Raw genomic sequence first — 16,143 nt, 5'->3', positions numbered from 1 at the left:
GGAGTGACGGGGCCGGAGAGGAGAGAGCGGATGTTTTCTACCTTGGTCCTGAAGAAGTTGAGGTAGGTATTGCACTGTTCCTCTGTGGTGTTGGTGTGTTTAGGCAATGTCCGTCCTCTGAGATACTTCGAAGATGTGACCAGCCGTCCGGGCCATATCTGCAAGACAAATGGTACCAAGAAGGTGTATGAATACAAGAGGAAAACAACATATTAATATAGATTATTAACCACTTTAAGACCCTGTTATACTTCATCATACGAAGAAAAAAATAGCTGATCTACAAGCTCACAAAGCAGGCTGAGAGAAAAACAATAAAGAAACGATTCTGGACTTGTGACATGAGAGACAGAACAGAAGTGTGATCTACTTGAGGTCACACAACTCAGCAGTGTGTCCAGTTGAATATGGAAGCCTAAATCCAACATGGAGGTTGTGTGAGAACATGGTGTGGACTGTGTGGAGGAGAGTCATGGTGTCAGACACACTGTAGAAGGACAGAGTACCTGCACTGTGGTCCAGGTATACTCCTACAGTGGAAGCGAGCGGCTGCGGACCCTCGTGCTGGGGTGAGGCGAGCGGCTGCCTCTGGCGCAAATGGTCTGGCGCAAATGGTCTTTTAAGTCCTTTAGAATGTCCCTCATCTTGGACATGGTCCTGGTCTCATCTACAAAGCAACTCTGAGGACGGTCATTGCTCCTGACTGGGTGTGTAGAGTCACTTGAGGGGAAGGAGGTGTAACTCCGTAGAAAATCGATGTGATCCTCTGTGAATTTGAGCTGCTCCAGCTCAGCGCCTCTCCTCTTCAGTTCAGTGACTTCCTGCTTCACCAGCATAGTTTGTTGTGCAGTACGACTCACTTTACGTTCCTGCTGCTCTATGATCAGCGCCCTCAGCTCAGAAAAGATGGTTTCACCTTCCTCCACTGTTTTGCCAGCACAGTGGTTGATGCACTCCACCTCCTTTTGAAGCACCTTCAGGTCTTTCTCCCTCTCCTGGATTCTCTGCTGGATGTTCTGCTGACTTGTATCGAGGTCTTTCTGTCTCTCAGTACGTGCTGCTGCAACTGAGATCATATCGTGACCTTCGTGTTCTTCCTTGAAGCACAGAGAACAGATAAACTGCTTATCTGTACGACATAAAAACTCAGTCAACTTGTTGTGACGAGAGCAGATGTGATCCTGGTGAAGCTTGCTGGAGGCTTTGATCAGCGTGTGGTTCATTAAGGAAGGAAATTGATTGTGACTCAGGATGTGAGTGTCACAGTATGAGGCCAGACACTGAAGACAGGTTTTCACAGCTTTCCTCCTCCCAGTGCAGAGAGCACAGGCCAAATCTCCATCTCCAGGTTCAGCGCCAGGAGGAACAGCTTGGTTTTCTGTTGATAGATTGATACATATGTATTTATCAATCTGATAAACATGCATTTCATTTGTATGTGCCTGTATATACCCTCATATTTGGTAGTCTATAGGGCATACCATCAAGGGTCATGATGAAATGGACATACTCTGTCCTGCCAGAGAGATAGGACTTGAACCAGTCCAATGCTGAATCACTGAGTCCGATGGTGGAGTGAAGGAGGGTGAGAAGGATGCCATGGTCGACGGTGTCAAACGCCGCGGAAAGGTCCAGGAGGATGAGCAGAGAGGGGGAGCCATCATCGGCTGCCATTAGGAGGTCATTTGTGACCCTAACCAGGGCGGTTTCCGTACTGTGGGCGGAGCGAAAACCAGATTGAAATGTTTCATAAAGATTGTTGAGGTTGAGATGGTTTTGCAATTGTATGGATACTACTTTCTCCAGAATTTTAGAGAGGAATGGGAGATTTGAGATGGGCCTGTAGTTGGTCAGAATGTCTGGGTCTAGGGAGGGCTTTTTGAGGAGGGGTGTTAGAATGGCAGTTTTAAGAGTGGGTGGAATGTGGCCGGTCCGGAGAGAGAGGTTGATGGTTTTGGTGATCAGGGGACTTATTGCAGAGATGTTGAATTTGACTAGGGCGGTGGGAATGGGATCCAGGGCACAGCTAGAGGGCTTCATCCTTCCAACAATATCCTCAACCTCCTGCTGCGTGGTGTTGGAGAAGCAGGAGAGCAGGTGGGAAATCCCAGACTGTGGGACAGCAGTTGGGACAGGTGGAGTGACGGGGCCGGAGAGGAGAGAGCGGATGTTTTCTACCTTGGTCCTGAAGAAGTTGAGGTAGGTATTGCACTGTTCCTCTGTGGTGTTGGTGTGTTTAGGCAATGTCCGTCCTCTGAGATACTTCGAAGATGTGACCAGCCGTCCGGGCCATATGTGCAAGACAAATGGTACCAAGAAGGTGTATGAATACAAGAGGAAAACAACATATTAATATAGATTATTAACCACTTTAAGACCCTGTTATACTTCATCATACGAAGAAAAAAATAGCTGATCTACAAGCTCACAAAGCAGGCTGAGAGAAAAACAATAAAGAAACGATTCTGGACTTGTGACATGAGAGACAGAACAGAAGTGTGATCTACTTGAGGTCACACAACTCAGCAGTGTGTCCAGTTGAATATGGAAGCCTAAATCCAACATGGAGGTTGTGTGAGAACATGGTGTGGACTGTGTGGAGGAGAGTCATGGTGTCAGACACACTGTAGAAGGACAGAGTACCTGCACTGTGGTCCAGGTATACTCCTACAGTGGAAGCGAGCGGCTGCGGACCCTCGTGCTGGGGTGAGGCGAGCGGCTGCCTCTGGCGCAAATGGTCTGGCGCAAATGGTCTTTTAAGTCCTTTAGAATGTCCCTCATCTTGGACATGGTCCTGGTCTCATCTACAAAGCAACTCTGAGGACGGTCATTGCTCCTGACTGGGTGTGTAGAGTCACTTGAGGGGAAGGAGGTGTAACTCCGTAGAAAATCGATGTGATCCTCTGTGAATTTGAGCTGCTCCAGCTCAGCGCCTCTCCTCTTCAGTTCAGTGACTTCCTGCTTCACCAGCATAGTTTGTTGTGCAGTACGACTCACTTTACGTTCCTGCTGCTCTATGATCAGCGCCCTCAGCTCAGAAAAGATGGTTTCACCTTCCTCCACTGTTTTGCCAGCACAGTGGTTGATGCACTCCACCTCCTTTTGAAGCACCTTCAGGTCTTTCTCCCTCTCCTGGATTCTCTGCTGGATGTTCTGCTGACTCGTATCGAGGTCTTTCTGTCTCTCAGTACGTGCTGCTGCAACTGAGATCATATCGTGACCTTCGTGTTCTTCCTTGAAGCACAGAGAACAGATAAACTGCTTATCTGTACGACATAAAAACTCAGTCAACTTGTTGTGACGAGAGCAGATGTGATCCTGGTGAAGCTTGCTGGAGGCTTTGATCAGCGTGTGGTTCATTAAGGAAGGAAATTGATTGTGACTCAGGATGTGAGTGTCACAGTATGAGGCCAGACACTGAAGACAGGTTTTCACAGCTTTCCTCCTCCCAGTGCAGAGAGCACAGGCCAAATCTCCATCTCCAGGTTCAGCGCCAGGAGGAACAGCTTGGTTTTCTGTTGATAGATTGATACATATGTATTTATCAATCTGATAAACATGCATTTCATTTGTATGTGCCTGTATATACCCTCATATTTGGTAGTCTATAGGGCATACCATCAAGGGTCATGATGAAATGGACATACTCTGTCCTGCCAGGGAGATAGGACTTGAACCAGTCCAATGCTGAATCACTGAGTCCGATGGTGGAGTGAAGGAGGGTGAGAAGGATGCCATGGTCGACGGTGTCAAACGCCGCGGAAAGGTCCAGGAGGATGAGCAGAGAGGGGGAGCCATCATCGGCTGCCATTAGGAGGTCATTTGTGACCCTAACCAGGGCGGTTTCCGTACTGTGGGCGGAGCGAAAACCAGATTGAAATGTTTCATAAAGATTGTTGAGGTTGAGATGGTTTTGCAATTGTATGGATACTACTTTCTCCAGAATTTTAGAGAGGAATGGGAGATTTGAGATGGGCCTGTAGTTGGTCAGAATGTCTGGGTCTAGGGAGGGCTTTTTGAGGAGGGGTGTTAGAATGGCAGTTTTAAGAGTGGGTGGAATGTGGCCGGTCCGGAGAGAGAGGTTGATGGTTTTGGTGATCAGGGGACTTATTGCAGAGATGTTGAATTTGACTAGGGCGGTGGGAATGGGATCCAGGGCACAGCTAGAGGGCTTCATCCTTCCAACAATATCCTCAACCTCCTGCTGCGTGGTGTTGGAGAAGCAGGAGAGCAGGTGGGAAATCCCAGACTGTGGGACAGCAGTTGGGACAGGTGGAGTGACGGGGCCGGAGAGGAGAGAGCGGATGTTTTCTACCTTGGTCCTGAAGAAGTTGAGGTAGGTATTGCACTGTTCCTCTGTGGTGTTGGTGTGTTTAGGCAATGTCCGTCCTCTGAGATACTTCGAAGATGTGACCAGCCGTCCGGGCCATATCTGCAAGACAAATGGTACCAAGAAGGTGTATGAATACAAGAGGAAAACAACATATTAATATAGATTATTAACCACTTTAAGACCCTGTTATACTTCATCATACGAAGAAAAAAATAGCTGATCTACAAGCTCACAAAGCAGGCTGAGAGAAAAACAATAAAGAAACGATTCTGGACTTGTGACATGAGAGACAGAACAGAAGTGTGATCTACTTGAGGTCACACAACTCAGCAGTGTGTCCAGTTGAATATGGAAGCCTAAATCCAACATGGAGGTTGTGTGAGAACATGGTGTGGACTGTGTGGAGGAGAGTCATGGTGTCAGACACACTGTAGAAGGACAGAGTACCTGCACTGTGGTCCAGGTATACTCCTACAGTGGAAGCGAGCGGCTGCGGACCCTCGTGCTGGGGTGAGGCGAGCGGCTGCCTCTGGCGCAAATGGCCTGGTCTTTTAAGTCCTTTAGAATGTCCCTCATCTTGGACATGGCCCTGGTCTCATCTACAAAGAATCTCTGAGGACAGTCATTGCTGCTGACTGGGTGTGTAGAGTCACTTGAGGGGAAGGAGGTGTAACTCCGTAGAAAATCGATGTGATCCTCTGTGAATTTGAGCTGCTCCAGCTCAGCGCCTCTCCTCCTCAGTTCAGTGACTTCCTGCTCCACCAGCATAGTTTGTTGTGCAGTACGACTCACTTTACGTTTCTTCTGCTCTCTGATCAGCTCCCTCAGCTCAGAAAAGATGGTTTCACCTTCCGCCACTGCTTTGCCATGATGGGGAGTGAGGAGGAGCGACCTTTATTTATGATGTTGACGGTGGAGGAGCGGCAGTCGCGGAACTGCCGGTGGAGGAGCGGCAGTCAACTTCTTTTTCCGCCGATAAAGTATAGTTTTGGACCATGACGGAGCCGCGCCGAATCAGCAGACCTTGAGGCCAAGGAGTCGCGCCCGAGCGCCTCCAGGCGCGAGTGCCCGCGACGACCGGCCGATGGTCTGCTATTCGACTAAGCGGCGTCCGAGTTATGTACCGATAGGCACAGAATCGTAAATAATATTAGTGGGGACTGCGTTACACAAACGCAGCACACTCCCAAAGCTGACGCCACCGGCAGCTCCAGCCGGCGCCGCAGCAGCCGCTGCCGGAAAATGCACTCGCTGTCCCTCCATTCCTCAGCGAACCATCTGCCTTGATAATACCCTCCGTAGCCTACGGAGGGGGCGGCGTCTGTGAACAGTTGGAGGTCCTCTGGTGAGGAGTGGAAATCGTCATAAAAGAAACTGATTCCGTTCCAATTCTGCAGTAAGTTGTGCCAGAGGCGGAGCTCCATTTTGCATTCCGGGGTGATGGTGACTTGGTTATGGAGGGCTGGAACGGAGGAGGCTAGTGAGAGGAGGTGAGAGATGAATGAACGGCCTTGGGGGATGATGCGGGTGGCGAAATAGAGGTGACCTAGAAGTGAGAGGAGTTGCTGCTTGGTGCACGAGTAGGTGTCTGCGAAGTTGGCAATGATACGGGTGATCTTGTGTAATTTTTCCAGGGGGAGTGAGGCTTGGAAGGTGATGGTATCTATGTTAATGCCGAGGAACTCGAGGCTAGTGGCGGAGCCCTCCTTTTTGTCCTCGGCAAGGGGAACGCCGAGCGCCGTGAAGGCTGTTCTGATTGCGAGCAGAGTGCGTGCAGATGATGGGAAATCGACGGATAGGAAGTCGTCTAGGATGTGGACGAGGAATGGGATTTTGTAGTTGTTCAGGAGAATCCAGCAGAGCAGCTATGACAGGTTGTCGAACAGCTTAGGGCTGCTTTTGCAGCCGAAGGTGAGTCTGACGGCGAAGTAGTACTTCCCCCTCCAGCAGACTCCGAATAGGTGCCAGGAGTCTGGGTGGAGGGGGAGCACTTTGAAAGCCGACGTAATGTCGGCTTTGGCAAGCCAGGCCCCGCGGCCGGCTAGACGGATGAGGGAGATGGCGTGAGCGACTGTGGAATATTGGAGGGAGAAATCTGAACTGGGGATGAGGCTGTTGATACTGGGGACTGAGGAACCGTGGGGGGATGAGAGGTCTATGATTAGCCTTTTGTTGTTGTTTCTGTTGGTTTCTTTCGTGATTAGGGTGTTGACGGTGTCCGGGTCGGTTATGGCGGATTGTAGGTTATTACAGGTGTGGGATGTGTCTGGGAGTGTGATGAGGCCGGGGGAGAAACCGTGGTTGAGGCCGTCTATGAAGAGCCGGATGAAGGTGGGATCTGGGTTGGTGGGAGGCAGCAGAGGGTTTAAGCAGAGAGGCTAGGTCTATATCCATACCCTGGAGGATCTGGTTGCGGAGTGAAGCGGAGACTGGAATGGGGTTGGCGGCGATCCAATCCAATCCAATTTATTTATAGAGCACATTTAAAACAACAGTGTTGACCAAAGTGCTTCACAAAAAATGAACAAACAATAAAAACACAGTAATCACAATAACTCACAGTCATAATACAGCAATAAAAACAGAAATAGGCATAAAGGGTTAAAATATAGCATTAAAAAAAAGGGGAAAAATTCGAGCTTAAATAAAAACTCACTCCGGATTAAAAGCTTGAGAATAAAAAAGTGTTTTAAGACGTGTTTTAAAAACAGAAAGAGAGGGAGCCTGTTTGATGTAGAGGGGAAGTTGAATCCAGAGCTTCGGGGCAGCTACGGAGAAGGCTCGATCCCCCCTATGAACCAATTTGGATCTAGGGACCACAAGTAGTAATTTATCTGCTGATCTCAATGATCGTGTGGGGACATAAGGTTTGAGAAGGTCAGAGATATATGATGGAGCTAACCCATGACGAGATTTAAAAACAAACAATAAAATCTTAAAAGTAATCCTAAAACGCACAGGGAGCCAATGGAGTGTGGAGAGAACAGGGGTAATGTGGTCACGCCTTCTAGTGCCTGTCAGAAGGCGCGCAGCAGCATTTTGCACCAGCTGTAATCTGTGGAGGCCACTCTGGCTAACCCCCAAATAAAGTGCATTGCAGTAGTCAAGGCGGGTGGTGATAAAAGCATGAATAACTTTTTCAAAATCAACTAACGATAAAAAAGGCTTAACCTTTGATAAAATCCTAAGTTGGAAGAAAGCTGATTTTAAAACAGTTTATTTGCTTGTCCATTAAAAAGTCGCTGTCCATTTTTACGCCTAAGTTGGTTACAGTGGGTTTCAGATAAGGTATCAGAGGGCCCAGGTCTAAATCGGAAGGATTTGTTGCAGCACTGGGTCTAAAGATAATAATTTCTGTTTTGTTTTCATTTAAGTTTAAAAGATTTAAGGACATCCAGGCTTTAATATCAGCAAGACATTTTAGTAGCTGACTCACAGGGGTAGTGCTGTTTCGCTTTATGGGAAAGTATATTTGGGAGTCATCCGCATAAAAATGGTAGGACATGCCATGCTGTCTTAAAATTGATCCGAAGGGAAATAAATACAGTGCAAAAAGTATGGGCCCCAATATTGAACCCTGGGGGACTCCAGAAAGGAGGGGGGCAGAGGATGACGTGGAGCCACCAATGTTTACTGTGAAGCTTCTCCCAGTGACATAAGACCTAAACCATTCCAGTGCTGTGCCCTTAATACCTACACCGTGCTCAAGACGTGAGATTAGGATAGAGTAATCGATTGTGTCAAAGGCAGCTGTAAGGTCTAAAAGCAATAAAATGGCAAAGTCGCCAGTGTCTGTCGTTGTTAAAAGGTCATTAAAAACTCTTAAAAGTGCTGATTCTGTGCTGTGGAGTGCTTTAAAACCAGATTGGAATTTCTCAAATATACTGTTATTATCTAAAAAGTCCTGTAATTGTAAAAGTACAACTTTCTCTAAAATCTTTGAGATAAAAGGAAGTTTAGAAATGGGTCTAAAATTTGAGAGGACTGCTGTGTCTAGATTAGATTTTTTAATTAGAGGCTGTACTACTGCCTGTTTAAAATGTGTGGGTACAATACCAGAGGCAAGACTGCTGTTTAAAATACACTGAATTTTGGGTCCAACAGTGTCCCAAACTTCTTTAAGAAGGCGTGGTGGAATTATATATTATATATATTATATATACAGGCTGACGGTTTTCGCTTGGAGACAATGGTATTGAGGGAGGCAAGGGATACAGCTTCGAAATGATTAAAAACAGCGGTGGAGGTAAAAGTGGTGGAGGGGTTAAAAGAAGGTGGCGTGATATTTGCTCTAATTGTTGTGATTTTATCAACAAAAAAATTTAAAAAGGCTTCGGCGGTCTCAGACGAGGACTCAGTACAGTTTGCTTGGGGTGGATTTAAAAATAAATTGATTGTGCTAAAAAGTACACAGGTTTTATGACTGTTATTTGCAATGATTCCCGAAAAGTGCTTTGTTTTCTCCACCTTAACTATCGACTGGTAACAGCGCCAGCTTTTCTTTAAAATAGTATATGACACTTTTTTCCATTTACGCTCGGCTCTCCTGCACTCCTGCCTTGCAGCTCGAGTGGTGGCATTTAACCATGGTTCTGATTGGGGTTTGGGACGCATGATTTTTAAGGGGGCAACTGTGTCAAGAATGGTTTGACAGGTAGACAGAAATGAGGAGGCTAGCTCCTCAGCGCCAAGAGGGGAGGAGTTTAATGGCCCTGGGGGGCCAGTATCCCAGGCCCTAGTAAAAGCAGCACAGAACCGCCTGCGCGCAGGAGGACGCTGTTTTAAGATTTTACATGGGAGAGATAACTCAAATAAAATAGGCATATGATCTGAATAGGTGGCATCATAAATCTTAACATTGGAAACAGGTAAACCACAAGTTAAAACCAGGTCGAGTGTGTGCCCATGTTCATGAGTGGGACCAGATACTGACTGTACAAAATTAAAAGCCTCAATAACATTTAAAAATTCTTTCACTTGTGGGTTTGTAGGGCAACAGACATGTAAATTCAGATCTCCTGTAATTAAAACCATGCCATATTTGGGCATAATCTCGGCCAGGAGCTCAGAAAACTCATTTATAAAGTCCTTATTGTATTGAGGAGGGCGATATATGACTACACACAATAATGGATGAGAGTGGCCGAGCTCAAACATGTTTGCCTCAAAGCTGTTAAAAGAAATAGATGAAATTTGTTTACACTTAAAACTGTTCTTAAAAACTGTTGCGACTCCACCTCCTGTTTGGCCCGTAGTTCTTGGAGAGTTAAAATAGGTGCAGTTTGCTGGTAAAAGTTCGGAGAATGCGCTGGTGTCGCCATCACTGACCCATGTTTCGGTCAAAAATAAAAAATCTAGTTCATTTGAGCAGAAAAAGTCAAAATAAAAGTATTGTTTGCTACAGATCTGGCATTTACCAGAGCAAACCTAGTGGGGGGGTCGGGAGGGGGGTGGGCATTATAACTTGGACAGTGGGCAATGACAACCTGAAGCAAGTTGGCATTAACTACCCCCCGGATTTGAGATGGGGCAATAGACCTCTGCCCCATAACAGTAGAAATTGGAAAAAGTGGCTCTGCAAGGTGATGTGTGAGTGTGTATGGGTGATCAGGGGGCATGGAAAGACTAATATTTATTTGGCGTCAAGTGTCAATGTTGGTGAGGTGGCAGGAGATTTTACTGGCCAGGGTTTTTAAACCCTCATCATTAGGGTGTAAATTGTCACGGTATACAGTAGGTTGTTTCTTCCAGAACAAGTCAAAGTGGTTTATGAAACCATAGCCACAGGCGATACAGAAATTACATAGCCACTTATCAATGTTGTATATGCGGCTGAAAGATTCAGAACTACGGTAAAGGGTTTTTTGATTGATTGATTGATTGAAATTTTTATTAGGCAAAAGAATGTAAAACAACACAGTTACATTTATAATGCTTTTGTCTAAAAGGTCCGGCCAAAAAAGTCCTTGCGGACTTGTTTCCGTTGGGGTCCTTGAGTTAATTTCATAGACCAAGGGTGGGAATCAAGCCTGAGAAAATGCAATTCTTTCCAAGCTCTTCGATTGAGTCAGCCAGGGCCATGTAGTCTGACCTCATCTTTATTGATTGTTTACACCTAATGTCATTCACTCCTGCGTGAATGATCACAGTGTGAACAGAGGGGTATTGCTGTAGTATGTTTGGGATGCGAGACAGAAGATCCAGGATTTTTGCACCAGAAAATGAATATGTAATGCAGTTTGGGATTGAAAGAAATCTGATTATGGAGTCGCCTATAAGGAGATATTCAGGTGGAGGAATGCGAAAAGTTTTACTGCTGTTTTGGGAGATGGACGCTTCTGACCTTGTTTGATATGATGCCGAAATCGATTGCAGTGGGGGAGGAGACGTGGGGTCAGGTACGGTGTTGGTGGTGGCAGTGGTGGCTGGGTTCAGTACGTCCATGGGGGAACCCCCAGCAGGGATTTCCTCAGTGACGTCAGTGCAGTTGATAACGTCATGATTGTCTGCAGCTGTGTCCAGTGGGGGAGAGCGGAGAGGGTTAATGATGAGAACACGGGCTGACCGCGGGGCAGCAGGAGGTGAAGGGGTGTGCTTTCGTGAGCGTTTATGATGGATTATTGTTGTTGGGGACGAGGGGGGACAGGAGCGCTTTCTGTTGGGACGGACCCGTCAGCTGTACACTCCGTCGTAGCAGAGGCTAGCGACCCATTAGCCACAGTTAGCATGCTGCTAGCAGCTGGGCTAGCCTCTGATGCTTGTGGCTCATGTAGTGAAGCCAGTGGAGTTAGCACCCCGTTAGCCAAGGCTAACTTGCTAATAGCCCTAGGCTCCGGGGTAGCTTCTAGCTTACGCAAAGGAGCCAGTGGGGAAAATAAGTTGGCCATTGGGATTGTATTTATGGAACTATCCGGGGAGAAAAAGGGAAGATGGCGTTTTCTCCCTTTTTTGGTAACTTTCCCGTTCTTGACCACGGACGACCAGGATGTGTCTGGAGTGGAGCAACCGGGTCCATTTGGTTCTAGTTGATCCAGCCTGGATTGCACTAAAGTCTTCCTCCGAAGAACGTCGCTTAGGAGCCCCTCGATGGTTCGCAGTTCGGACCTCAAGTCGTCCAGCTCGGACTCTTCTTTGGTGAGTGGAGGCATCTATGAAGATAAAAAATAACTGCCAGTACACAGTACACAGGATAGATACTGGTGATGTTGTTAGCACAGGGCTAAACAGACAGCAGCTAGCAACGGCTACTTACACACACGGACTCCAAGGAGGAGTCCAGTGCGTTGATCAGACGATATAGATTTTACAGATGTACAGATGTGCAGATGAGATGAGATGCGATCCAACGGTACTTACACACAAGGGTCCCAAAAAAGAGACCCGCTGCGTTGACCCGGCGTTTCAAGATAGCCAGCGATCACCTCTCTGTCCTTCTCTCCTCCTTCTCCATTCTCTCACCTAGTCATGAAGTGTCAGAATCTCCGTCTATTCTGTGTAACTTGATAACTGGTCTCAACATAGCGGTATCTTGGGTTCTTGGGGTTTTCCCTGTGTGTCGCTCCTCAGCCCTCTGGCTGTCAGGATGGATCACTGACATCTTCTTATTCATGGTCTTTCTCCGAGTGGCTCCATTGCCCTTTTCTGTTGCTTCATTCATTATCTGGCGATGGCTGTGGGTGGCATGGTTGCCGGTGTGACAGTTCAAGTGGCGTCCATATCAAGTGGTCGCTCGCTCGCTCCCGACAGCAGATGTTGTTTGCGGAAGTGGGTGGAGCTCACTTCGTCCAAGCTTAACGTCGTTTATATCAATGAATAAAGCATTACATCCATCCCATTGTTTGTGGAATCTTATTTGTATGAAACAGTAAAGACATGCACCCATGAAAAACAGTTTGAATAATGAAGCAAAGAAAATCTATAAAAACACCTGAAAGCATCAAGCGGGATTCGAGCCCGCCTCATCAGTTGTCAAAAATCCGTAATCCTGCGCCTAACTTGTCACGCTATGAGACACCGATAAGATTCATAGGAAACAATGTATATATACTTTGGTGTGTGTCCAGATATGAACCGTCAGATACAATTTGAACTACCTTGACTCATTTCATCTGGTTGCTCATATAAGCAGATAATATTGACTGATATAAGCGCTCCGTTCACATGATAGTTTCATAGCTGTAGAAACAAGTCAATGATGTTGGTAGTCACACCATAAATGTTACATAGCTCTGCCAGTAACAACAAATACATGACATGACAAAGACAAACAAATAACATCCGTAATACCAAGAAAAACCTACTACCAGGGAGGCTCAGAGAGATTCTAAATAGCTAACCATTAACAGACTAATAAAAAAAACTAATAAGAACAATATATCATAATGATAATTATGACCATAATGGCCACATGGATGGAAGTACAAGGAGGACAAATAAGCTCTGATAGTCATTTGTTTATTAAGGGTTGTTACATCCTCAAGATACTATGCTAAATATCACAATCAAAATCAGCTATTCAACAAGCATGTACAGTGTACACATACAAGGAGACAGTCTTCAAACATTGTTCTCTTGCAGTAGGCTACACAACAATCACATGGAAGAAACCAAAAAAGAAACCTGAGTGCCACACAGGCTGTATATGGGACAAGTGCATGGAAGCATATTGCACATAACTGAATATTGCACATTTGAGTAGACCATGCAGATTGTCCTAGCACCATTACTACATGGCCATTTAGCAGACAATTTATCCAGAGTGGCTGAATTAAGTAGTAGCCGTGGAAACCAACGGAGCAGGAGGCTCCTGTTGTTGTAGCGTGAGGCAGCTTGATGTACAAGTGGGATCAGCACAGCTGAATGGATAGAGAGGCTGCTTGCTTGGGTCGCAGTAGATACTAGTTTCAATTCTTGGCTTTAGCTGTGTTTTTGTGTTCCATGAGCAAGACCTTAACCCATCCAACCCTTGATGTTTGGTGCCAAGCAGGGCACTGGGGGGTACCATTTTTATAGTCTTTGGCATGACTGATGATGGATTGAATCCTGACGTGACCTCCCAATCTCAGGGCAGACACTCTAGAAAGTAAAAGAACATAATAAGGGTATTATTATTACAAGGGTAAATGAGTGCAAAGAAAAACAACTGAGTGTCCCAAATGATCCAGGTAAACATCAAACCTGTAGCATCTGTATGCATGATCATCAGGTGGTGAGGCTAGCTGGTGGCCTCCTCCTCACTCCTCCTCCTCCTCCTCCACTCCTCACATCAGATGATGATGAGGTGAGGCGTGAGGCTAACTGGTGGCTAGCCTCCACCAGGTTATTTTTCTTGCCTTTTGTGTCCGTGTAGACCCCCGACACATTCTGCCCCGTCAGCACAGCCACAAGGAGCATGTCGTTCCAGGAACGCAGGTTCAACTTCATCATTGTATAAGGGAGACGGAGGTTCTGCAAGCAGGACAGAAGAAATCCTCGGCAATGGGGGGATTGGCTACACAGCCCATGTGGAACCAAAATGCACATGTTGTGCATTCAATCTGAAAGAAATCATGAACTTCATTTAACAAAACATTATCACAACACAGTTAAAATGGAAAGACCTTTTCATAAAAGTACGTTTTTGAAATGTAACGCATGTTTCCATGAAAGATTATGTGCTCCCCATGTAAAACAATCAAAATCCTCATACCCAATCACTGACTTGGTCTCCTTCCTCTCCTCCTCCTTCCTTCTCCCCACAGGCACGGCACAGCTCTGACATGTCATCTATTGAAGATATGTCTATTTAATACAGTACATTTAATTGTTTGGTTAGGCTGATACAAAGTGGCATTGCAGCCTACCAGAGCTGTTTAGGAGAAATTGGCCAATTTCTCGTCTCATCATGTTGACTCCCAGGATGTCCGTTGGGAAGTCCAGTGTCTGTGTGTTCCCCTTCAATATCAGTTCTGCTGCCTTGAACAAAGAACTTGAACTACATTGTTCTCTTTAACTACTACAGTATATTATATGTTTGTTGACTATAGGCTTCATGACATGTACACAAGTTGCTCTGGGTGAGAGCATCTGCTAAATGCCTAAATTGGAAATTGTAATCTTACTTTGCATACGAGTACCCCACAGGATGAGGTGTCCACTTGGGCAGGATGTTGGGGTGTTACACATTTCCAACGGGAAATATTGCCCCTTTTCTGCCTCATGAAGGCTCTAAAGCATGAGGATAAATCAAAATCATCATGTGTTGATCTAGTTTTCACATATGCCTAGATTTGTTTGGCAACTAAATCCATATCACTGGAAAATACCTACATGAGCAAACCATTCCTAGCAATGCTTTAAATACACATAAGAAGTGTTGGATTTGCTTACCTGGTGGAATCCTCGCACATCTTTATTTGTGTTGGAGATGCTCCAAATGGGTCAAAATAATCGACAGAGTTGGCCTTTGGATACATCACCTTTAAGAACAAATAGGATTAAGGTTGTGTCATGTAGCCTACGCAAAGCTTAAGTGGTGGTAAATATAATGTGTGTGTATTTGGACAAAATACATACAACTAGGGTCCAGTGACCATGCAAGCCAACGGCTCCCACTATGGTGTCGAAGTCCATCACCTCCACCTGCATATAATCATTCCATGTGTTAAGTTAAGCCTATAAGCATTAAGCATAACTATGGTGATCCTTACCTTTTTCAGAACGTTTTTGTTTTTGCCAGTAACAATATCAGTCATGGTAAAGGAATCTACCATGAGGCTGGTAGCGGCAGTGGTCAGTCTGTAAATATAGGCGTTCAGGACCTGCACATATAAAAAACTTGGGTTAACTCCAATCATTCATTATACTGTATTTCATATGAGGAAACAGCTGAGGTCCTTTAATGAAAATGAAGGGAGTTATACCTCACTCTCCAACCACTGTAGAGGTCGAAGCCTCTTCAGGTCCATCGTGAATATTTTATATGGCCCTATTTTGGCCCAAATTACTTCTCCGTGCTTAGACCATATGTCATCAATGACTGGAAATACACAGAATTTCAGTCATTTGTACAGAGCAGAATCTGACAACTGAATATTTCATGTCACATACTGGAAGGTAAATACCGTTGGATAGGGCTCGGCAGGACTGGGGCCTCAGAGGAGTGGATGGTCGGAAGGAGGTGGTGTGGTGAGGGGACTGGTGAGGGAGCAGAGGGAGCAGGGGAAGGGGATTTGGCACGAAGGGAAGGTGAAGGGGTAGAAGGGGAACACGAAGCCAGAGGAAAAGAGCAACCAAGCTTCTGCAGCGTGGCTGGAATCCTTTCCTCTGGCTCAATGTATCGTGTTATCTGGTCAAAGTTGGCAACTCTGGTGCCCAGTTTGTGGACCAGGGTAACACACTTCCCTTCAATTGAGCTTATTTTCATAGGACCCAACATGTCACTCTCCATCTTCCCTCCCTTGCGCTGCTCCTGCCGGATGTTTTTGACAAGTACCAAATCCCCAACCCTGAAAAGGTCATCCACACCATGCAAAAGTTTCCTCTTACGGATCTTGTCCTGGGACTTTTGCATGTTGCGGATGACCTTTTCGTACACCTCCCCCTGCTCCTTCAGTCCCTCACTCACCACCTCCTTCTCAGCCACTCCTTCCACCCTCTCATGTGTTATCTAAAAGTACAGAAATGCAAGTGTTCATTACAATTTATTAAGCAAATGATGACCACCACATCTAACCACCTGCAAGAATTAGAGCCTCTAATCTCCTCTAGGCTGAAGGATGTGCAGGGAGAACTCGGGGCCGGGCAGACCACCAAAAGGCTACAGCAAGATG

The 16,143-nt window shown here is 46.1% G+C and overlaps 1 protein-coding gene across 1 annotated transcript in view; it reads right to left on the bottom strand.

Moving 5' to 3' along the window:
- Positions 1-2,667: 2,667 nt before the first annotated feature.
- Positions 2,668-16,143, bottom strand: part of LOC308075727 (tripartite motif-containing protein 16-like) — a gene marked incomplete at its 3' end in the record, with an annotated part of 32,082 nt that continues 18,606 nt past the window's right edge. The window contains exon 2 of the mRNA XM_080415673.1: positions 2,668-3,506. Within this exon, the coding sequence (XP_080271799.1) occupies positions 2,668-3,360 (693 nt within the window). The 5' untranslated portion in view covers positions 3,361-3,506. The remainder of the gene's footprint in view (positions 3,507-16,143) is intronic.

The sequence above is a fragment of the Gymnoscopelus braueri genome, assembly GCF_963280865.1.
Source record: "Gymnoscopelus braueri genome assembly, chromosome: 20".
NCBI classification, from domain to species: Eukaryota; Metazoa; Chordata; class Actinopteri; order Myctophiformes; family Myctophidae; genus Gymnoscopelus; species Gymnoscopelus braueri.
This window is presented reverse-complemented; position numbering and strand designations above follow the sequence as displayed.